Source organism: Thunnus maccoyii, chromosome 4 (assembly GCF_910596095.1).
Source record: "Thunnus maccoyii chromosome 4, fThuMac1.1, whole genome shotgun sequence".
In the NCBI taxonomy this organism is placed as follows: domain Eukaryota; kingdom Metazoa; phylum Chordata; class Actinopteri; order Scombriformes; family Scombridae; genus Thunnus; species Thunnus maccoyii.
Genome location: NC_056536.1, coordinates 16,379,200 through 16,402,761, shown reverse-complemented (window position 1 = coordinate 16,402,761; position 23,562 = coordinate 16,379,200). Strand labels below are relative to the sequence as shown.

Sequence of the window (23,562 nt, the reverse complement as noted above, 5' to 3'; positions counted from 1 at the left end):
AACAATTAGCAGGAATGCTTCTTGCCCCTGAACCACTCCTTGGATAAATGTTGCGCAAACTGTTAGTAGTGCATCTGACATGAAAGTCTTATGGCTTTGTTGCAGAGAGCCCTTATCTGTACATAACCTCTGGCATAGCATTTATCACAGGGTTGTAAAAAGAGTAATGAATGTGTGTCTATGCAGGCAACGTCATGCTTTGCTGGCTGATTATAATAACTGTAGCTTCAGTAACCACAGCAGAGTCTGAGTTAATTATTCTTTCAGGATGTGGTGAACTTAGATAATGAAAACCGATGAAAACATTACAAAGCTTCTAGTGCTGATATATTATTAGTACTGTGACATATTGTGGTACAATTAACAAGAAATACTAAATGATCATTTATCTGACACAACAAAGTAGAATTTTTATTTAAAAAACAGAAATTTCTTACTCCATAGTAACATTTGTGCATAATTTCACATTTCAACATTAATTGTCAGACAAAAAAGTCACTAAACAGTGATTTTCCAGGTTGGAGTGTAAATAAATGCACTGAATTAAGATCAATGCAGTTCACAGCCGTTGTCCCACAATCAAGCTGCCACTCCTGAGTGCAAAGTCCACACTCTATCTGAAGATCCCAACCACCTTTAAACGTCTTTCCTGAGTTTTCATCATAAATAATTTAAAACAAGTTAAGGCCAACCCAAGCGTCTTCAACAAATGTGACTGTCTTTACTTTGTCCTCCATCTTTAACTGTCCGCTCAGTATGGCCAAATGCCTCAGACTCCATGGCCAAGTCCCACTGGATCAATGTTGAGGTGGCTCCCTGGAGCAAAGTGTGAGGAAGGGGACACAAGGTGCCACAGGTCACATGATGATCAGACTGGGAGGTCAGCTGAAGGACCAGTGCTGGAAGAGGTCAGCAGCATTACACTGGTCCATCTGAATAATGCTTCCTTGCAGCCGTAAACATTTCCCACTGCTGGGATTCTTCAGAAGATTTTCCTGGAGAGTAACATCAGAGAAAAAGGTGAAACAATACAGAAGCCCGAATAAATATATCAATACATAACACTTGTTTATTCAGCATAAAATGCTACTCACCTCTGTAAAGATCCACTCCTGTTGTGGCGCCAAACTGGTGCCCTTCCCCTTCAGCTGGCATAGCTCGATCTTCACTGGCTCTTTTTGAGGTGTGGCATGAAGACACAGCTGCTTTCCAATATTGTGACGCAGCTCGTTATGAGATGTATACTCAAAGTACTAGAGGAGACAATCGTCCAATTAGATTCCCGATTGTCCCAGAGAGAACCAAATTACTTTCACTTCTAATCTTAATCAAGCATGAGTTAGAGTCATTGTACCTGGTTGCCTCCCATGTTGTGACACTGGTACATGATCACAGGTTTTCCTCCCTGGTTGTTCTCTCCAACATCCAGGCAGGTTTGAGATCCTGTGTTTTTAATCTGGTGCGAACATAGACACAAAATAACAGTAAGATATGGCCACCAGTTTTACACAACATGTGCAATATCCACATACAGAAGAAGGAAAACGTGACTCACTGCTCCAAATTTTACTGGAGTCAAGTCTGGAATGAAGGCCTCTGGGTAGACTGTGTTTAGGTACCAGGTGAAGTTCTTGCACTGCAGCCTCTCTCTCAGATTTATACGATCAGAGATGTCCCCGTACTTATGCTGTAACAGTGAACAGGGTCAACTCAAACTTTTAGAAGTGTGCTTTTCACCATCAAACCAGCAACTTACAACAACATTATCATATCGTGAACTTGTTGCAGCAGGGGGTCGTAAATGAATGGCATTTTATCGATGTGCAGTTAAAGTGACACTGACCTCCTTGGCCATAACTGCCGCATTCTTGTTGCGGCGATAGTAGATAGTCTTGTAGTCATCCATCCAGACCTCAGCCAGGCGCACCTGGTTGCGAGTAATGACCTCTGTGCCCTTGGGGAAGGTGTGTGGGCTCTTGGTGCGGAAGACGTGGCCCACCACAGAACACGGTATGATCTCGAGCTGACCACCACACTGCCACACCTGTAAATCACATTGGACACAGGCAGCAATTCAGACTGAGTTGATAATGACAGGACGGTTTATTAAGTAACATGTGGACTAAAGAGACTGACCCTGAATGACATCTCCACATTCTCACCGCCCCATATCTCCATCTTGTCATCATATGTTCCAATGTGCTCAAAGTACTTTTTTGAGATTGAGAAGAGACCTCCGGCAAATGTCGGTGTCCTGAAATTTTCAAAAGGCAGACACAAAACCTTTAGGCACTTAAATGATTCAGCATGTCCTAAGTGAAACCAACACGATCCTTCTTACTTTACAGGGTAGGTTTCATCCTTCCGCAGCTTCTTTGCATCTTCAGGGATTGCCTCCCAGCCGAAAGTCAGGCTCCAGTCGAAGTTACCTCGGTTGTAAGCACGGCTGGTGGCCACGGGCTTGTTGAACTTAAAGTTGTTGAGGTCAATGGTGGTGATCTCTGGACTAACCACAGCAGTGGGCTCTTCAACAATGCGGGCCAACAGGGGCTCAAGCCAACCGTGGAAACACTCACCTGAGAGGGGGAGGAAGGACAGAGATAACTTAACTCAACTCTGTTGCATAAAATGGATTTTCTGACACCATTTGGTTTCAGGTGTAAAGAGAGGTATAAATGGGGGAGATTTGGACTGCAAATTATTTACATAGAGGTAATGCTGTACAGTTAACCATGTACCAATCACAATCATGATTTTTGCTTAAAATTGATCAACTAACCACTCTCAGATGATTTATAGTGACATGTGAAAGTGAGGCTTTAAATGGTCTCAAAACATGGATAAATAATGGATGGCTGGACCATATTGCAGCAGTGCAAATATACACATTTTTAGAAAGAATGGAAATCAAAACATTAACTCCTAACACTGGCAGTACTATTGGCCTAATGAGCTTGTGTATCGTTGTTGCCGTTGTCGTTGTGTGTGTTCGTTTCCTCACAGTGTGCATCGAGAAAGGTGAGCACTTCGCCCTGAGCAACACTGGCGCCCAGTAGCCTAGCTGTGATGAGGCCCTTCCTCTCCAGCTGCCTCACTACTCGGACGATCTTCAGTTCACGAATGTATTCCTCCAGTTGAGTCTTCAGGTGCTCTGCAGGGAAAAAACAACATATTCTCTTATCTTGTCTTCGTGTAAAACAAACACTTGCTGCAGTGATGTACTCAGGTTACACCTTGCCAATCAATGTTGGGTGTAGTTACAGGTGTGACGGAGCACACGTATTACCACACCTAGTAAAAAACCTCAGAGTAATGGAGGAATGTTCAACCAGGAAGTGGCCAGTAAAACAAGTCTTATCAGCCTGGTATTTAATAATGCATCAAGCTTCCCCAGAGAAGAGAAAGTTAAGACATTTGTCATATTTATATCTGGGAGACCACTGCCAGAAGAAATACAAATCAAGTGGAAACGCTGCTCGTAAAACTGGGTCACATTTCCTTTCTAAGAGCATTTATGACCACAATGCATGCCATGCAAATACCAACCACATCTCAACGTTATGACAGAAAGCTGCTGCTCTGGAAGCAAAAAGGGAAGTTTGAGTACAGTAAGAAGCCTGTAAATACAGCTGACGGTATCAGCACATTGCTTTATACAAGATATCTTACTGACAAAGAGGATATTTCAGGCTCGGAGTTATTTTGATACCTGATTTACTCTGCATAGCTGGTCAGGCTTGTGTCAACGGTTATGTAGCGTGTATTTTAGTTAGAACAGCTTATAAATAGAGAACTGCTAAATTATCATTAAGATATTAGAAGATGAAATTGTTTTTTGTTTTTTTTAAAAGGAATTCTACACTGACTCAAGTTAATTGCCTTTTGGTGAAGGAACTGACATGATGTTGCACCCAAAATATTAGTTGCCTGCACCACTGCTGTTGCTTGAAACAACAGCTTGCATTATGAGTAAAGACTGAAAAGAATGCTCCTTTTACTCATCTAAAAGTCAACAATTTCCTGTATTACAACAGACATTTATAGACAACTAGATGACGTTGCTGCTGTACGATTATACATGACATTTCCCAACAGTGAACTGTTATTTTCATAACATGTTGGACTGTAAAACACTTTCCTATGCAAAAAACATTTCAAAGCTGCACTCATACATCAACGATAGGCTTCTTTTATCAGAACTGTTCTGCCACTTTTGCCAACTCTCGCTGAGGTTAAGGTGCCCTTAAAGGTTTAGATGTTCTTCATCACTCTGTTGTCAAGTTGATGCTCACTGCTGCAACTGGCATTTCACTGGAAGCCAGCCTTGTTGACATACCGATGGTAAAAGGGTCATTCTCATTTATGACACTGTTGACTTTTCTCACATTAAGCTCAATATAAAACTCTTCTGCTATTTGTAAAAGGGCCGCTTGCCTGCTGCAGTGCTGCATGTACACTGCTAAAAATCCAAAGCTGACACAGTCCTGTGTAATCTTATCAAAGCTCTCGCCTAACTGGAATGCGGCTTTATTTATTAAGTAATTAATATATTACTTATAACTTAAGCTCCCACGAAATCATGTTATTTTTTCCATGTTGGTGCTTTACAGCTGTCACCTGCCTATTTAAGAAACAACCCAAGAGTTTCTCAGTGATTTTCGTTCATGTTGTTTAACAATGTCTCTTCACTGTAAAACATTTGTCCCTGACTAACTGCCTCATAAAGAGCAGAAATAACAGTGAACGATGTGATAAAACTGAACTCCTAGCCTCTCTAAGCAAAGTCTTTTCTCCTGTAAGTGAGTCCACGAGTACGTTTTGATGTTAGTATGTGTTTCTATTTTTCCCACCTGCAACGCTGGCGTCATCTACCAGGATGATCTCTTTCAGCAGGATAGCGGGAGACGTGTGCAGGACGCTGTAGACCGTCCTGAGGAGGGTGGACCAAGCCTCATTATGGAAGACTATAATAACACTGGTGGTGGGCAGTGGGGGACAGCGACGAAACTTCCTGTCTACACACCTGGAAGATGTGAGTCATGTCAAAATACAAAGAGAGACAGAGAGCGAGAGAAATTGCATGTGTGAGAGAGGCGTATCTGATGAAACGAAAGTCATAGCGGGTGTTGCAAAGCCACATATAACAGACCACTTGCAGACATTCAAAGTCTACTCACTAGCACTTAGAATAGCATGATGTGCAAACAGTCATAGACAATCAGCTCATTTTAAACTCTGCAAAAAAAAATAGCTCGAGGCCTATCAGGGCTGTGACATGTTAAGCTGGACAAACATTTACAGTGAAGTGGCTGCATTTGCAACACAGATAACATCTCAGTCTCAGTTATCCAGGATACTCCTATACTATACTCACCTTTTGTGAGTCAGATTAGCTTTTTAACCATGTGTATTTCCAGGATAAAGGTGAGCTTAATATGAAAATGCAATGTAAATAATTTACTACCCTGAGCATGACTCCAATTGAAACACAGGATATTATCTGGCCCTGCTGTGTGCATGTCAGCATTATGTCAGATTATTCTGAGAACACGCTCTTACTCTGGAGGCCTTGTGTCATCCCCAAGACTACGGCTGAGCGAGATGCGGTCGCTGGCAAACTGGTTGAAACAGTGCCTTGTCATGCCCTCCTCCTTCTCCTTCTCCTCCTCTGGGGTCATATGGTCTTTCTGAAATGGCTTCCCATCAGCCCCGAAGGCTGCGGGGTCCTGCAGTGGTCTCTCCAGATGAGGCTTGAGCTCAGACTGACTGTAGAATCCAGTGGGGCAGTTGACGTTCTGGGTGGGCTGCTCCTGCACTGGTGGCTGCTGTGGAGCTCCAATCTGAAAGCCAATGTTGTTGACAGCCTCTCGAACCATGACCATCATCTTGTCCTTCTTGTCCACCAGCTCTTGAAACCAGGGGTCCCCCGCAGGTGAAGAGCCAACATCCCTCTGGAGAACCACCAGGATCACCATGAAGAGAGTCCCCCCAAGGAGCGCTAGTTTCAGGGGGGACATGCGCCGGCGTATGAACAAACGCATGTTTCAGAATCGGTGTCTCAAGGCTGTTAAACAGAAAAAAAACAGAATGAATTCCCCAGAAGCTCGCTGAAAAACATTTCAACAAGAAATACTTCATTCAAAAAACACTCCTCTGTAACCCTCACCTGCCTTTACTTGCTAAACAGGCAGTGAGTTATTCCCGAAGCACAGTAAAAGAGGACAAGCTCGAAAAAAATCCCTTGGACCGGTTTGTGCGTCTCTGTAAGTGTCATAGCAGCAGGTGATCTAACCGTCGTCACCCCTCCCTCCCTGTCTCTTTAGGAAACAGTCCCACAGGGCGGGTGCAGAGAAAAGGGAGGAGGAGAGAGTGAACAAACACACCACACCTCTCAGTAAACACCTGAATTCACCTGCTCTGGCCATTGTCCTCCAGGACCCACGTGGCAGCAGGTGGGTTGTGACAGCGCTGGCCCGACCTGAAACTCCCATACTGGTTAATCAGTGACACACAGCTTCTCGCTTTAGACACCTGCCCCAAAGACATCTCACCATTGATGATGAGCTGTCATCTACTACAGGAAGTTTGCTACTTGGAGCATGTTTCCTGTTATGTGAAACAGGATATCATTGCAATGTAGGACATATGCGTGTCCTTAGGTGATCACTGTTCAGAAAGAGACTTACTTGGTCATAATTAATTTACTCTATTCTCAAGCCAGCCTCCTTCATAATTGATTTCAGAGGACACTCTTTTGGTGTCCCAGAGAGGGAAACAACCACAGTCCACTTTGCAGCTGACTCTCCTAACCAGTTAGCCCAGTTTGTTGACATCACAGTTACACTACAGAAGAGGAGGAAGAAAAATATTCAACAGAGATAACCATCAACACAATATTATATAGGCGTTGAAATCTGGATTAACTTCCAAAGTTGCATTACAGTATGTGCAATCAGGCCAACTGACGTTACGAGATATTTCAGGAAGGAATGAGGATGCTTGTCAGGGCCTTTATTCTGTGAATTAAGCATATATTCATACTTCCTCAATGCTTAAAGTAACATCTACCACAAGAGGAAAAACTGAGGCCAGTAACAACAAGTAAGTTACTGAAAAGTAAAATGAAAACTAATTTGGCTAAACGCTGTTTATCGAAATGGAAGAGGAAGAGTTGAAAATACACTGCTTTCATTTAGTCTGTGTAGGCACATTCAAAGCTCTGACAGACATTAAATTATTATCTCTTTCTGCTGCTCTAGAAATCACATATTTGACAGATGAATTAGGCTGGCAGTCAGTCTCACAAGTGTAATGAGTTTCTCCTTCTCCAAAATGCCGTCACTCACCTAAAACTGACGAACACTTGCTGCTTATCTGTTCCGGTTGATTTGATTGTATATCTCTGCGTGTCTGTGCGGAAAGCCGCCGGGTGAGCAGGTTGTAGACTTTCCTGTTTCCTAAACAGACTGGAGTTGAGCGCACCAGGATACAGCAGCTCCGTCGTGGCCTCCCGGCTTTCCCTTTGAAAGAGGACAGGTGCCATTTGTTGAAATGATTAGCGTGAGTGAGTCCCCTGCTGGCCGCGTGCGCCCTAAACATTTCCGTTCACAAAGCGAAAACAGGAGCACGAGACAAGTTCCTCATATCATACAGTCGGTACCAAAAAATGCATTTAACACTTCTCGTTTTTAAATTATTGTCATTGTCCATCATTAACTGATATATCCACCGTCCAAAAAGTACATTTAAATTACTGAAGAGATATAATACATACACATATAACCCATGTAAATATATAGGCCTATGTATGTAGGCTATGATACAAAAATCAGTGTACAAAACAAAAAAAAGTAACATGATATAGAGTGTTACAGGCACATTTACAAGTCTCTGTATCATGAGCCTATTATAGCAACATTAGTGCTTTTTCATCGGGGATTAGGAGGAATTTATGTCGCTTAATTAATGCTCAGCATAGAGTGCTGTAAGTGAACATGGCCATTACCGCAACACAAATTCATTATTCATGTGCAAGCAATTAAATACTCTCTCCTGTATCGCCCTCCTGAAACTGTAGACTGGTTTATTCAGAAAAGGAGAAGGAGGTGTTTCTCAGGTTACTGTCACAGGGAGAAATCTTGATTGCAGGCTGTTGATTGACATGAGGTCTAAATTAAAGGCAAACAAATACAACACCACTGAGCAGGCTAAGGTGTGTTGCAGAAATAAACTGCAGAGGAGGCTTTGTGAAAGACCAATGAATGAATTTGCTTTTGATGTGCAGTCCACTGTTGGGGTTTATAAGTGTTTGACTTTTCTAAAAGAGCAGTAATCATAAATGTGTTTCCTCCTCTGAGAGCTACCTCCAAAAAGGACAAATTGGAGGTAAGTGGTGCCCTGGTTCTCTTTTGTGAAATGAAAGATGCATCAACAGAAATAACAAACCAAGTGAACACAATCGATGCAAAAACAGCCATTTATTAATTTCTTATCCAAGGGGAAATGAATCAAATCAATCATTGCACTATTTCTTCAACTTGGACAGTTTTTTAAAGGAAAATGCAACAGTGTTTGGTTGACGTTTCATTGAAAGAGACAGACAGAAAGAGGGACAAGCGAAAGTGAGGATCTCTTTTGTGTAGCCTATTGAGGCAGGATTGTTTTTTAGGCTCACACAGAAAAACGTGAGCTCATCAACACCTGGTGTAGTAAATGTAAAATACACCCTCACTTTTCAGCAAATATGAAGTTCAGTCAATTTGACTTCTAGTACAATGGTTCAGCTCCTTTCTCAGTGCCAAACACAATATAAAGAGTGGTTTTCTTCAGTAGTAAATACTCATTATTACATACATTCATGTTATTATTGTTTTGAATGACTAATTTCGGGGGGTTACAAGCCTCCACGTGCCAAACACAACCAGATAGTGTTAAATACTGTTGTGTAAAGTTTTCAATATTGATCCGTGAAGTACTCGGACCGTGGAACCACATAATCTCAAGGCAATACTTGTGAGCAGACGGACAGTTCCTGCATACAGTTCATCCTGAAGCTGTCAGGAAACCAGATTACGCAGATCACACAACGTAACGCAGTCCAAGATATTCATTTCACAGGCTTTTGCTTCTTTAGGTTGGAATGAAATCAGTCAAAATCACAGTCCAGTAAAAGGCGCAGTAGACATTATTCTCTTCAAATGATCATTTGACACAAGAAATGCCAGGAATGGACACACAAGTCTGAAGAATAATATAAAACATGCCTTGCAGCAACCAGTTTGGCAAGAAAGCATTGTCATACAGTATCATAAAAACCTCACAGTGAAAAGTTACAGTATGCCCCTTTATAGATAAAGATCAGCATTCAGTTACATATGCTCACATAACCCACACACACACACACACACACACACAAACACGCACACACACGCACACACGCACGCACACACACACACACACACACACACACACACACACACACACACAAACACACACTCATACATAAGGTACTCACACACACTTATAGAAAATGTTTCATAACAATTTAACAATCTTGCTTCAGTACCGTGATACTAACGCATCTGTTCTTCCTTCATTTCGTGCTTCTTGTTTTGGCTCGAACCAAAAATACATTGCAGGGAGCGAGTAATCAATCGTACATTTCAGTGAACCGCAAACAGCCTCGTGTCCAGACTGTGGCTAATTACAGGCTGGAAGAAACAAAGAAGGCCCTGATGAGAAACTCAGAAGTCCAAGCCAAGGTTGTTGTTTGTGTTTTTTCTATCTGCGTATGTATGTGTGTACTCCGTCATGAATAAGTCCACAAGAAAATAAGTGTTCGTCGCTATCAACGACAGTGACGTTACCGTGGCCTTTGCTGTCAAAAGACGAATAAATTACTTAAGATTACTGTACTTTTTGAACAGAATCATTAGTGTGTGTTTCATATCAAACATTTGTTCTTTGGTCATTTTCATCCTTCATGTTGTCCTTGCATATTTTTTTTTATTAGTAACATAGTTGTGTTTTTTGTTTATATATATTTTCTTTTTTTTTGTACAAGTTCATCACAAAAAATTCCTTCCGCATGAAAATAAATAACGACTCCGGATGAAATACTTGTACTATTGCTCATAAAACACAAGCATAGCCACTTCTGTCCTAAGGCAACTGGGCTTCGTGATCTCTCGAGCAGCTTGGGAAAAAGCCTTCAAACATGAACAATGTCCTACATGTGTGCATCTGAGTGCGTGACAACATACAGACGGGCCGAGCTCGCCTCTGTTGGCCGCCTTCTGTCCCCAGTGTGTTTGCACCGTGCTTCGGCTGACCACTCAGTCTATCTGCAGTCTCTGTGTCGTCAGTGCAGTGGGAGTCACGCTGCGGTCGGCCACTCTGTCGTTAACTGCCCGGGGGACCGCTGGTGAGGAAGTAAGTGGTCATCTCCCCCTTCCCCTTCACCTTGACAACACCTCGACAGTCCAGCTGATATCCGTTGTTGACCAGCACGTGGTACAAGTCTGTGGTCACCTAAGAGAGGACATGGACATTTGACACCCAGAATGTGAGACATTCAACCCTTCCTGGGAGAAACTGTGTCAGTCCCAGCTTCTCAGTGAATAAACTCCCTAAAGGACTACGATGGAGGCATAACATAAACAATAGAATATTAGATACAGCTGAGAGGTTCAAAAAGTAGTGGATTTCATATCATGTACTGCTGTTGAGTACAGCAGATCCACATATCAACATACAGTCTATGGCTGAAACAATTAAATGATAAGCTGTTTAATTATCAAAACAATTGGTTGACAACAACTTTGATAATCAGTTTACCATTTAAGTTATTTATCAAACAAAAATGTTGAGCATTCATTTGTTCCAGCTTCTCAAATGTGAGAATTTATACTTTACTCTTTATTGTTTTAAATTTAATATCACCTGGTTTTGAACTGTTAGTCAGACACAAGAAGCAATTTGAAGATCATCTCCACATCTATAGGGACTTTATAGGGACAATTCGTTGATTAATCAACTTGTCAATTGACAGAATTAATCTGCAACAATTCTGAGAATTGATTAATTGTTACAGTTGTTTAATTAAGGAAAAAAGGCAAATACACTCTGGTTCTAGTGTCTCATATGTGAAGATTTGCTGCTTGTCTGTGTTGTATATTATTTTAAATTGAATATCTTTGAGTTTTGGACTGTTTTTTTGGACAAAACAAAACATTCAGCTTGGGTTCTCAAAACTTGTGATGGGCATTTTTCTGACATTTCAAAGACTAAATAACCGAAATAATCAGCAGACTAATTAACAACAGAAACAATCTTTAGTTGCAGCTCTAATATCTACATAATGTGTACTGCAAAGGGTATTATGACCTGCAGGAACACATACTGGACAACAGATGGCAGCATTGTTCTAACTGTAATCTTTCCTGCAGCCAATTACAGCAAGGCCAGCATCCTCCTAGTGGCACTGGCTGGTAGTGGCAGCCTGTGGCACCTCAGTGGCAGCCTCTGGCACTGTCGGCAGTTGAAAGACTTGCTGTCAACTACCACATTTCCTGGTTTGTTTTCAGGACAGGTCAGCAGCTGTAAGTCTTTTAGGTTATTGAGCAACCATGTTCTACTTTTTTGTTTGTCATTCATTTTATGTAATTACTTCTGCCAAGAAGGTTATATGATTTCGCCCATTTTGAAATAAAAAGTTCATGGGGTAGAGAAAACAGGGAGGAAGACAAAAGGGGTACATACAGAGAGAGAGAGTTGACGGGGGGATCGTAAAGAGGTGTGATGGCTTGACTGAGCTGTGTTCAGACTTCACTAAAGTTATGAGGAAAACCCAGAACATGTTGGAATATCAACTTAAAGGCATACTATGCAGGATTTGTCGGTTCATTTTTACATGAGTCTATGCATTGTTTTTTTAAGAAAATCCTGCACAGTGTATCTTTAACATTACTTTAACAACTAAATATGTGTAAACAAGATGGTGGATAGCAATTGAATAAAAATACACTAAACTTATGTTTGCTCAATTATGTTTAACCTTGAATCTACACAATTATGTTTACATAACACAATTTCACTCTTAAAATAATAGAACAGAGGATTTGTTTTTCATTATTGTAGCTGATTGTTGTAAATGACTATAAAAGTAGATATTAGTAAAGAGTGCATTATTGTTCCTTTTAATTTAAAAATTGGCAAAATCATAACCTCCTTGGCAGAAGTAATTACATAAAATGAACAAAAACCAAAAAAGTAGAACGTGGTAGGCTGCACCCTAGTTGACAGCGAGTCTTTCAACTGCCAACAGAGTGCCACAGGCTGCCACTGTGGTGCTCCAGGCTGCCACTACCAGCCAGTGCCACTAGGAGGATCCTGGGCTCTTTCAAATTTGGGGATTTGATTTTGGGGCAGAAAATCTCACTACCGTACCGAACTAAGCTGGTGTTTATCACACATTCCACATTCCAAAATGAGTGTTAACAATTGGCTACATATCCATGAATGAGGTGGTGAGTCAGACTGGTAGTCTTGTACTTAACTGACACGGACTGCTTCTCTGAGGAACACACTATGGCTGTTCACTGTGGTTAAGACTTTCCTCTTGAAGATGACAATAATGTGGTAGTTGAATAGCCTCTGCTGGGGATTCAAATTTAGCTTTCCGCCTTTCCGGAGGGACATTAGAGCACCATTTTGGCTAGGGAACAGCATGTCCGGTACTGACAGGGATTCTTGCTCAAGGGCACTTCTGCAGAACAGATGTATGGACCTGAAATTCTCCAGAGGGAGAGTCTCCCTTCTTATTGTGCCACGTTGCAGCCAAATAGCTAAATTAAACAGGAGTGCACTGACTGTGTCTGTAGCATTGGTATCAGCTCTGATACTTTCATACTGACCATAAGCAAATGAATTGGGTTTCTTTCAGATACTAGAAACAATACTTTCCACTGTATGTGCTTTGGAATGATTAATATCTGTCAGTTAGAGGAAAGATGTCTGCTGGGAACTTTTTTTCACAAAGCAGACGATAAAAATAGAGAGCTTAAAATAAAATTTCATAATAATGACTAATGGTAACAGGGAGTGACTAATTTCACAAAGTGTGCCTTCCATTTCACTGCATTTACAGGTACTCATTTGGTATTTTGTAGAGTTGAAATAATTAGAAGATTGAATAAAAAAATGTGCATTTTTAAAAACTATTTTCTGACATTTTATAGTCAAAACAATTAATTGATTAATCAAGAAAATAATTGACTGATTATTCAATGATAAAAATAAACATTATTTTCTATAGTATTTGGTACTGAGATCTTTTCAGAAATAATAGTAGCATGCAACTCTAACAATAATTAAAACTGCAAAATACTTTTGTGATCAAAGTTACAAACTGCTGAGGATGTCCGTGTGCAGTACTGTACCTGGATGTAGTCTGGTACTCCTGTGCTGTCCATCCGGCTGGCCACATTGACTGTGTTCCCCCAGATGTCATACTGGGGTTTCCTGGCTCCAATCACTCCTGCTACCACCGGTCCCATGTTTAGCCCTGAGAACAAATAAACAGGCTGTGTTATTTCATATCAGTTACACAATTCAATTTTAACTCAATTATAATGCTGTTTCAAAGAAAGTAGATCACTGTAGTTCTTGTTCAAGGAAACAAATACCAATCAAAAACAATATTATTCGATTACTAGTGCAGTGCCTGTTCAAAACGTACCTGTTCGGAACTTGCCGATTGCTTATTATTTCTCTAGAACCGCATATGTATGTATCAATTGACAAACGTATCTATTATTAAATCCAGACAGAAACTTCAGCAGTGAGACTAAACAGGGTTGAACTGTGGAAGCAGTTTACGGTCTTCCATTGGTTGATTCTGCTGCCAATCAAATGTGTCTGGGCTCCTATTAGCTAGTTTTACCACTTTTTTCTCCTGTGTATGCCCGTTCTTCTCTCTCAGACAGTTTAACTGAGAGGGGCATGTGCCTTTGTCCTACTCAGCAAGTCAGAGCCCAGAAGCTCCGCCCCGCTGTAATATGACGGTGTTTATATCAAACAGCCCCCACTGCACTCAGACAAGGAGCTGAGTGGCCCGCTGTTTGCTTGTTTATTTTAAGTTTATTAATATTAAACACATTGTGTGTCCAAATTGCACCAAATTCAACACCGCACATCCTTGGGTCCCCAGCAATACACCCGCCAAGTGTGAAGTCAATCGGATGAACAGTTCTCGAGATATGTGAAGGTCACACATACAGACAGACAGAGATTCCTTGCTTTTCAGGCAGATGAACTGCATTACCCATTCAAAACATGTCTGAGATATCCTGCAGTAAGTCTTGAACGTACATGCCAGGTTTCGTTCACACTACACAGTTCAATAGTAGAGCTTAAGTCTCTTAAATGTTTTCAAGTGATTAACACTATGGATGTAATCCCACCTCTGACCACAATGTGGGCTGCAATGCTCGTTGATTCCGCATGCAGAAGAACAAGAAGCAATGTCGTTTATGAGGTATTTTTATATATTTCTCAAGAACCGCTCATCCAAAGAACTTCACACTCGACACTGCACTTCCTTAGGTCCCCAGCAATACATCCACCAGGATTGAAGTAGATTGGATAAACAGTTTTCGAAATATGCAAAGGACAAACATACATAGAGACAGAAAGAGATCCCTTGCTTTATATAGAGAGATGCTTCAAGACCAATCTCTGCTACCTTCCAGGCTTACCTATCTTCATCTGGAAGTTGTTGAAGGAGTGCTCATTGATGTATTTCATCTGCTCCCTAAGCCTCATGGCATAGTCTGCTAGAGCTAGGATGTGTGAGCGGCCCTCTTTGTCATAAGTTGAGTCATTGAGGCCGGATGCTGCCATGTAGGTGGAGCCAATGGTCTTGATTTTCTCCAGCTGTCGGAACCTCTCTTCACTGATGATCTAGAGAAGAGTAATCAACAGTGTGTAAGAAGATGAAAGGAGACAAGCACAAGCAGCACTTCAGCTCTAGGTCAACAGCTTACTAAGTGGCAGAACAACAAAAACAACCAGGAAAAGGTGATTGTAAGCTGCACAAAATAAATATCTAATTGAGCCATCTGACAACATATCTAATAAATGTTTCCTATACTTATTTAATTTGCATTCATCTTTTTCCCCTATATTTTTCCTCTCCTCACCTCGTCAAAATCTGCGATGATCTCGTTGAGCAGCCTGAGACACTCCACTCCCTCATTGTTAGCCTCCAGCTCCACATAAAACTCAGAGAAGTTGCTGATGGAGGCAAACATGACAGCAACGCACTCACACGACTGGTAGTAGAGCTCGTCATTCCGCCTCTCACGTGCAAGAAAGTGGGCGGCTACATCTTTGGGCAGGATGTTGTGGAGCAGGCGGCGGTTGTATGCCTGCAGCTCCTCCATCTCCTCCTTCTCCTCTGTGGCCTGAGGAGGGACAGGGAGACATGTGGTTGCTTAGTCTCACAGTCAGGTGACTGAATTCCTGAAGTACTCACAGCTAGTTGATGTTGGTGAGTTACATAGTAGTAGTAGATTCTACTTATCCTTATTTTACACATAAAACATTTCTTTTTACCTGCAGTTTCCAGAGGAAGTCAAGGCGTGCTGTGGACTCCACCTGCTGGCCGTGCAAGTAGAGAGCCAAGACAAACACGGTCAGAATAACAGGGGTCATGACCTTTAGGGGTAGCTTGCGCATTGTCTCGCTGAAGAAGAAAAGAGGAGTTGACAAGAGTCATGAATGAGTATTTTGCATGGAAGTAAAAATGTACAAAACCTAACAGATGCCAAGACATACAGAACAAGTGAAAACTACTTACCACCCATCACCAGTTGAAATATTGAAACCAGGTCTGGAAAACAGAGAAGAAAAAGGCATGTCTACTGTAAGTACCATATGAGTCACTGAACTACTAGGCAGTACAAAACATAAAATAATGCAACTTATTGTTGTAGGGAATCATTAACAGGTGATAATTGCCTGTTTAAAAATATTAGAACATATTAAAAAAATGGGACGTAACATGAAAGTAGGTCTTTTACAATCTAAACCTTATCATGAAAAAGTAGACCATGTCCAATCTGAACCACAGTATTGTGACACGGGAGCTGGAACTATTCAGGTTGAAAATTGGGAAAGAGTGAGTGTATGCATTTGTGTGTGTGTGTGTGTGTGTGTGTGTGTGTGTGTGTGTGTGTGTGTGTTCCTGGCAGGGGACTCACAGGGTGTTGGCAGTGACCAGCAGGTCTGCGTTGTCAAACAGGGCCACCTGAGGCCACTCCACTAGCAGGAGGAAAGTGAGCTGGATGAGCAGCATCAGAGCCAGCTTCCCTATGCTGCTGATGTGGAGGAACACAGAGCAGGCCAGCAGGGTCAGCAGTACGCTGTAGCTGAAATACTGCAGCAAAGGAAGAGGAGGAAGGTTTAGGTGGATATTCAAACATACTTTCTGTGCACACAGAAAAACACAAGCACATACTGTAGGCATGCACCTGTGCATTTGCGTGAATACACAGATAACACTAACAGACACACATGCTAAAATGTTATGGTACTGACCTCAGGGAAATGGCAGGTCATGGCCTGGCTAGAAAACAGAGTCAAGCAGTCCTCTGATATCTTGGTCAAGTTGTGCAGCAGGCAGGGATCCATTGTTGTGTTCAGCTCGTTGGCCATGCAGTCCTCCAGTTTCTCTCTGCTGCAGGTAAACTGGCAGGAAAGGAGGAAACAATCATTAAACAGTCAGCCAATAAAGGAGAAATAGGAAGGAGATAAACCCAAATGTTATGCTGAAACAAAAAGCTGCACTTATAAAACTTAATACACATAATGTGTATATGTTTAATCTGTACAAAAAAGTGTACAAATGACAAGTTGTGGTTTTAGGAGAGCCAAGAGAGTGGTAGTTTAGCTTAGCTTAGCATAAAGACTAGAATAATTATCATAAAAAGCATACAAACATGAAAGTTATATAAATCTTCTCATCAAACTCAAAGTGAGTAAGTATGTTTCCCAAAGTGTCAAACTATTCCTCTAATCCACATATACACAATGCTAAATAGGTCTATGTAACGTTGGTAAACATGGAAAAATATGATGGTTAAAAATAGAATGAACCCCATCTGTCACAGTGACAGATTATGATTAATTACAGCTCAGCCCCTAATTATAGCATCCACCCTCAGGCGAATTGGTCTAATTTTAAAAATGCCAAGATGGTGCATAATTTCTTCAAATGTCTTGAAAATCTGATGATGTGCCTGATGGATTAATGGAAGGACAGACAAATTAAAGGGGCAGACACATAGCCCTTCCCTAATTTTACTGTGTGGAACAATCTGAAACAACACGTTACGAGTCACAACTGTTACATGGTACAACAATGACAAAGCAAATAGCCCTACCATGTTAGCAAAAGAAGAGATGAAGAGGAGGAGGATGGTCAAGACGCCCACCAGTGTGCTATTTGCACGAGACTGGACTATTTTCTTGGTTACAGTCTGCAAGGCAGCTGGGAAGAGCTTATATACAGACAGCAAGAAGAAGATCAGATAAGAGAGAGTTAATACCATTAGTGATGCCGGCTGAAGACATGTGATAATGACTCTTATCTAAAGATATATGCAGGAGAAACCATATGAGTTGCGAGGACCTTTGTTCCTTACTTTGATGCAGGAGTAGATGGCACAGATGAAGAGGATGTTGGCAAGGATGATGAAGACGCTGATGTATAGTCCAAGCATAAGTGTTGTTCTGTGGAAGAGAAGAAAACAGGCTAATTAGGATGTATAACTCTCATTAATTCGTCATAAACTAATCAAGACCACATTTCCTGTCTGCAATTCAGTATAACTGAGAAAATGGGAGAGGCAAGTTATTGAAGAGACTTACTTACTTTGGGAAAATGATCATCTGAATGAAACAGATACAACAGAAAACAAGGAGTGTGCAGGCCACATATCCCCCAAAACGATCATCAACCTTTTTGGAGTACTGAAAATAGAAAATCAATGAGAAATAAGTTGCTTTGTAGCTCAATTAGTGAGAAAATAATCATTTCAGTTTATTTTACAAGGAGTTTACAAGGAGTGAATTTCAAACTAACTCTCATCAAACACTGACCTTTTTCTCAAGGTCGGCGGTCTGGAAAGTGAGTAGGAACTTCTTGACGTGGTCTTTCCTCAGCTGGTCAATGCTGCGTGCATCAATAGCCCGTCCAAGAAACTCATCTACCTCATCCTCAGGGTTCAGGGCCTCCTGAGCACAGCGGCTATGAGGTAGATGGAACAATAGGTCACTGTGTGGTGTGTATTTGTATCTGTGTGTGTGTGTGTGTGTGTGTGTGTGTGTGATGTGAGTTGGCCTATGCTGTGACAGGCAGGATGACTCAGAGCTAATGTGTTATTAGTGCTGGGTTGGATCTGACTGTATAAAACCAACAGTGGGCTCTAAAGTTAGACCACTACAGTGACAGTCTGCCAGTCACCGGCTAATAACAAAAGCCAGCCTTAATAACAGAAACGGAGGCCAAAACACTCACTTGTCTTTGCTGGATGCTTCATCGATGCCCTGAGAAAAACAAAAGCAGAGAGAAACAGAGTAAAAACGAGAGCAAAAAGCAGAGACAGTGCAGGAAAGACAAAGAGAAAGAGGGAAAAGGGAGAGATTATCATGTAGCCACAGTACAACTGAAAAATAGACAGAGACTCAGACATCTGCACAGTTAATCCCTGTGAGCCAGACTGATGTTTTAATTAATGCTTGGAGGCTTCAAATTACACCCTCTTTGCCCCTAGGGCTCAAACCCTCTGAGATGGAGAGGACAAAAGGAGGAGAGGGAAAGAATGCAGGAAAGAAAAGGAAATGAGACTTGTAGGATAAAGAGCAGGAGGAAGTGAGATAGAGAGAGAGTGAGTAAGACAGAGGAATATCTCCAGTTGCAGCCTCATCAGATTAGCTTCAGTCATAAATGATGTGCTGGGAATCCCTGGGAGCCCTGTTGTAACTCCTGTTTGTTTGAATTGAAAAGATCAATATTTATTCTCATGTTCCCACTGTCTTCTTTCGGCTTGTACCACATATATACACATTTGTCACATTCAGGCACACAAATTAAATTTTTTTATTAATTTACTGTAAAGGGTATTTCCTTCATGCAGCATAAACAAGACTGAATCTACAGCCCTGCTGGCAGCTCTGTGAGGCTGTACTTAGTCACAATAACAACGTCGGCATGCTAACATACTAACATTGACAATGCTAACATGCTAATGTTTAAGAGGTCATGTTTATCATGATCACAATATTAGTTTAGCATGCTAACATTTGCTAATTAGCACTAAACACAAAGACCAGACAAACTGACTAATCAGCTGAGCGACCGACCATCAGACCGTCATTGCCACCCAGCCACACTGCTAGCATGACAACAACAACAACAACAAAAAAAATCTTGGCTTTTTTAAAATCTGTTTTCAGAGATTCCATGAGAAGAAAGGAAGTTTAATTTAAGCATGTTAGGTGTATAGTAAGTTCATCTTTACAATAGGCTTCTGACCCTATTGCAAACGACCATATAAAATAAATATCTAATAATAACAGCCACTCTGAAGACATAATTAGGAGGGATATTGATGATTTAACTTCAGAGAGTGGAGAGGATGACACAGGAAATTGGATGTAGACAAGAAGAACAGGTGCCGTGCGCTCGACTAAGTGCTCCCTGCCTGTATCTCACCATCTGCCTGAAGACTTTCGACTCCTTAGTTCTGGAGAAGGATCTGTCAGGCACCCAGCGTGGCATCAATCCCTCGACAGAATTTGCACGTGCTCGCTGCATCTTGGCCATCATGGCTTTCTCCTCTTTCTGCAAGTGAAGAGACCCCACCCAGGGAAGGTGTTAGAGTGGATGCTCCGACAAACAAGGACTTCTAAGTCAGGTGACAAGCCATTATATTGTTAGTGTGAAATATAGCACTAGTGTGAAGTTCTGAGCAGGTACTCAGGGACATGAGTGTTTGACCGTGTACTGACCCTCTTCTGGCTGCAGCCCAGCACCAAGAAGGTTTCAATGTTGTTCTCTTTCAGGTATGCGTTCCTCTCTCCTCCAAATCCCGGTTCCACCTCGTAGTCTCCGTTCAGATACTGCAGCGTGGCTTTGGTGATGTGGATTCGCCTACACACGCACACACACACACACAGAGTGTCAGAAATTAAATGGCCTATTGAAGGTTACGTCAGTACAGTAGCAGGTGGGGGTGGGAGGGACTTACCCGGCCTTTCCCCCGGCTTCCATTTGGTTGGCGAGCGTCACGTCGTTGGACCAGACATCGAATTGCCACTTGCGTAGGCCCAGCACCCCACAGTGAACGCGCCCGCTGTGAATGCCCACCCGCATGTTCACATTAACGCCCGTCACCTCTCTCACCAGCCTGCAGATGCACACACACACACATACACACACACACACACATATATACACGCTTTTGTCAAAAAACTTGTGTCACCTTCAGCTTCACAGTGTCTCTTCAATATCCCGTTTGGCATAAACAAAGCAAGAACTCTGAAAACTTAACCTTTGCTGGAAAATTACTGTTGTGAGTCAGTGTGTTTCAGTGCATCGGTGTGTTTGACTCACGAGATGGCTTCAATCATGTCTACTCCCATCTCCACACAGCAGTGGGCGTGGTCAGCCCGAGGTTCAGGCAGCCCTGACACACAGTAGTAACAGTCCCCGAGGATTTTAATACGCAGGCAGTGGTTCTCCTGTACAGCAAGGACACACACACATTTAAAATATTAGGCCCCTGAATTACAGCTAATACACAGCATGCTCATGTCAAATATAGAGCTTTTTATGCATAATTTGGATGACTCATCTCATCTTAGACTCACAGTCTAATTGATGTGTTACACAATGCTTAAGTAACACCCCCCCCACCATCACCACCACCGCCAAAAGTACATCATGTTGGACTTTGCCACACTGTAAAGGCTACAGACTGTATGATTACAGTATAGATGTGTCATTGGTTCAAAGTTCTGCTGTGAAAATGGTGGTGGCAGGTGTGAACGCTCACCGAGGCCAGCTTGTCAAAGCGAGCGAACAGCTCATTCAGCGTCATGACCAGCTCCTGGGCCGTACACTGAGATGCCAGACTGGTGAAGCCCTCGATGTCTGCAAACAGTATGCTGCAGGAAAGGTGGTGGTGGTGGAAAGGAAGGAGGGAAGGAGGGAGGGAGGGAGATGGTAACCAAAATAGACAGAGAGGAAAGAAAGACAACGGAGACAGAGAATGAGATCAATCAATGAAGTATAGAGGTAGTTAGCATGGTCTAGCGCCTCCCTCCCTCCTTACTGTCCAGCTGCCATGTGAGCAGGGGGAGAGAGCGAGGCAGACATTTGTTCAGCTCTGGCTCCCATCATCTAGGCCAATGTAGGTCACCTCCTCCAGCCCTTCCCTGTGAGAATCACCACTCCCCGTCCCCCTGTCTGCATGCCTTTCATTGCTAACTTTTGATAGTAATGAAAGGCGAGGATAAACAACACTACAGACGCTGAGCTTCAGTTGAAGGCGACAGATGGCGCTGTTAGTCCCGTGAGGTCATCCACTGGGGCAGAAATGGCCCTTAATTACAGCAGTGCAGAGCTTGTCTGCATTTCCCACCCTGACAAAGGCTATGAGCTATGATGTATTAGTTTATAAATGGTCAGTTCAGCTGAATTTAACAAAAAGAAATCTAATGGTGTTTAGTCATGAAGTGACAGCAGTTTTGTTTTTTTGGCCCAGGTTTTGAGATTCTCTGTAAATAGTTTCACTGGAACTGCTTCCTACTTTAGAAACAGGGATTTTGCTTTAGAGTTTTTAAATAATAATTTTCCAAAGACGTGAGCAATACAAACGGGATTCCATTCGCCTCTGTTGTTCTGGGTAGTGGCAAAAATCACAGACACAAAATATGGGCAAATAAATAAAAACTATCTGCATGACCAGATTACCACTAGAACTAAGTGAGAACATATGTTTTTCTGTTGTTTGGGTGAACTGACCCTCTAAAGGCCCAATCAGTAATTTCTGACCATTTACAATAATTAACAAGTTTGACTTGAAGATGAAAAATAAGCATTTTGAAGGTCTCTTGACTGACCATAGTTAGAAATATAGGCCTGTTTTACAAACATTAGTGACATAAATAAACCCTCGACAGAATCAGAAAACATTAACATTAGTAGTGCTTTTACAAAATGACCTGTGCATCAACTTGGGAGAGACAGCAGGTTTTAACCTTGTGTTACATTTGGATAATGGATTGTCCCTGTAAGTTTACACCTTGATAGAGAAGCAACGTTGCAACAGATTGTTCCGCTAAGTGCATCACCTGCATTTATTTGGGTCACCTCTGACAGGAGATCTCTGCCGCAACCTCATTTCATTGTCCCCCACCACCATCGCCATGACAGTCTGAACTGCACCGGCTGGGCTCAACTGTAAGCTAATGGATAGAGAGCTGCGATCACCTGTTAGTACTGGGTTATTCCCACTTGGGAGGTGAAATCCAGTGGTGAGGGCTGTGACAGGGGGCCAAGCAAACTTGAGGTCTGCCTCCCATCATTTGCTACAGAAAGCACAGCAGTGTGCCTAAGTCAATATCGTTACTGCAGCCGGTGCTGTCAGTGTCAATAAACAACAACATGCATAATACATGCTGTCAGGGAAATAGCTGTTGGAGTGACTCTGTAACTGACACATCAGTCAGCGGAGTGAGGTCAAAGCCACTGGTGCAAGCTGTGATAGCAAAGTAGCTAGTAGATAACATCTTCTTGAGCACGTGTGGGTGCGCTTGTGTAAAAGCAAGAATGTGTATTTATCTACCTAACGTTGTCGTGTTTTTGAATGTAGATCTTGTGGAACATCATATCTTCCTTCTTGGCATTGATATCAGCCTTCATCTCCATGGCAACGTGCCTTGGCAGCACTGACAGCAGTAGGCGCTCCTGAGAGAGAGAGAGAGAGAAAGAGACAGAGAGAGAGAGAGAGACATAAACCCTTCATCAAATATATATAAATAAAATAAAAAATAAAAAATAAAATAAACATATAATTTCATTTATATATCTTTTTAATTATTTTTTTTAATGAAATGTCTTTGTTTCATTGATTCTTGATGCTTTGGCAACATTGTTGAGTGACATTCATATCAATAAAGCAAATTTGAATTTGATAGAGAGACAGAGCACAAAAAGAGAAATTAAAGAAAGGACAGTGAGAGAGAGAGAACAGAGAGAGAGAATTTAAAGAAAGAAAGACAGTGACACAGAGAGAGTGAGAGAGCCCATTCATTTTCGTCAGTTTCCACTGTTAGAATGCTCAATGAGTCACTGCCTCGTTGGCATGTGCGTGGGAACGTGTTAGTCAAATAGAGAGGAGTGGAGATACTCTAGAACATATTGTTGACCTCGAAAAACTGAGACAAACAAATCAGGCTTGAAAATGGAGACACCCATTTGTTGCTCTTTTGCAT

General features: G+C 41.9%; 2 protein-coding genes across 4 annotated transcripts in view; both read right to left on the bottom strand.

Annotated features, from left to right (window-relative positions):
- Positions 1 to 381: 381 nt before the first annotated feature.
- galnt6 (UDP-N-acetyl-alpha-D-galactosamine:polypeptide N-acetylgalactosaminyltransferase 6 (GalNAc-T6)) lies at positions 382 to 7,577 on the bottom strand. Of its 3 annotated transcripts, XM_042408537.1 has the most exons (12): positions 7,347 to 7,577; positions 6,413 to 6,478; positions 5,560 to 6,064; positions 4,851 to 5,023; positions 3,002 to 3,151; positions 2,342 to 2,576; positions 2,137 to 2,254; positions 1,844 to 2,044; positions 1,556 to 1,687; positions 1,355 to 1,456; positions 1,095 to 1,253; positions 382 to 995 (listed from the first exon to the last, which is right to left on the bottom strand). In XM_042408537.1, exons 3-12 carry the CDS (start codon positions 6,039 to 6,041, stop codon positions 882 to 884), a joined length of 1,866 nt encoding a protein of 621 aa, XP_042264471.1. In that variant the 5' UTR covers positions 6,042 to 6,064; positions 6,413 to 6,478; positions 7,347 to 7,577; the 3' UTR covers positions 382 to 881. The 3 variants fall into 3 exon arrangements, with proteins under 3 accessions (XP_042264471.1, XP_042264470.1, XP_042264472.1); XM_042408536.1 differs by lacking the exon at positions 6,413 to 6,478; XM_042408538.1 differs by lacking the exon at positions 7,347 to 7,577 and having other exon boundaries at positions 6,413 to 6,488.
- Positions 7,578 to 8,458: 881 nt separating this feature from the next.
- The window catches only part of LOC121895414 (adenylate cyclase type 6-like), a 33,634-nt gene continuing 18,530 nt past the window's right edge, over positions 8,459 to 23,562 (bottom strand). The window contains exons 5-23 of the mRNA XM_042408539.1: positions 22,914 to 23,035; positions 21,120 to 21,231; positions 20,678 to 20,805; positions 20,313 to 20,471; positions 20,074 to 20,215; positions 19,778 to 19,906; positions 18,581 to 18,609; positions 18,163 to 18,310; positions 17,936 to 18,033; positions 17,706 to 17,793; positions 17,445 to 17,561; positions 16,600 to 16,749; positions 16,263 to 16,438; positions 15,860 to 15,892; positions 15,616 to 15,745; positions 15,201 to 15,464; positions 14,757 to 14,961; positions 13,440 to 13,564; positions 8,459 to 10,530 (exon numbers count right to left, since the gene is read on the bottom strand). Coding sequence (XP_042264473.1) covers positions 10,402 to 10,530; positions 13,440 to 13,564; positions 14,757 to 14,961; positions 15,201 to 15,464; positions 15,616 to 15,745; positions 15,860 to 15,892; positions 16,263 to 16,438; positions 16,600 to 16,749; positions 17,445 to 17,561; positions 17,706 to 17,793; positions 17,936 to 18,033; positions 18,163 to 18,310; positions 18,581 to 18,609; positions 19,778 to 19,906; positions 20,074 to 20,215; positions 20,313 to 20,471; positions 20,678 to 20,805; positions 21,120 to 21,231; positions 22,914 to 23,035 — 2,484 coding nt within the window. The 3' untranslated portion in view covers positions 8,459 to 10,401. The remainder of the gene's footprint in view (positions 10,531 to 13,439; positions 13,565 to 14,756; positions 14,962 to 15,200; positions 15,465 to 15,615; positions 15,746 to 15,859; positions 15,893 to 16,262; positions 16,439 to 16,599; positions 16,750 to 17,444; positions 17,562 to 17,705; positions 17,794 to 17,935; positions 18,034 to 18,162; positions 18,311 to 18,580; positions 18,610 to 19,777; positions 19,907 to 20,073; positions 20,216 to 20,312; positions 20,472 to 20,677; positions 20,806 to 21,119; positions 21,232 to 22,913; positions 23,036 to 23,562) is intronic.

Coding starts and splice junctions, on each gene's coding strand:
- galnt6 (XM_042408537.1), bottom strand. CDS start 6,041: ATGCGTTTGTTCATACGCCGGCGCATGTCCCCCCTGAAACTAGCGCTC. Junction 2,045..2,136: donor ATGTGGAGATGTCATTCAGG/GTCAGTCTCTTT, acceptor TGTGATTTACAG/GTGTGGCAGTGTGGTGGTCA. Junction 1,688..1,843: donor CGGCAGTTATGGCCAAGGAG/GTCAGTGTCACT, acceptor TCACTGTTACAG/CATAAGTACGGGGACATCTC.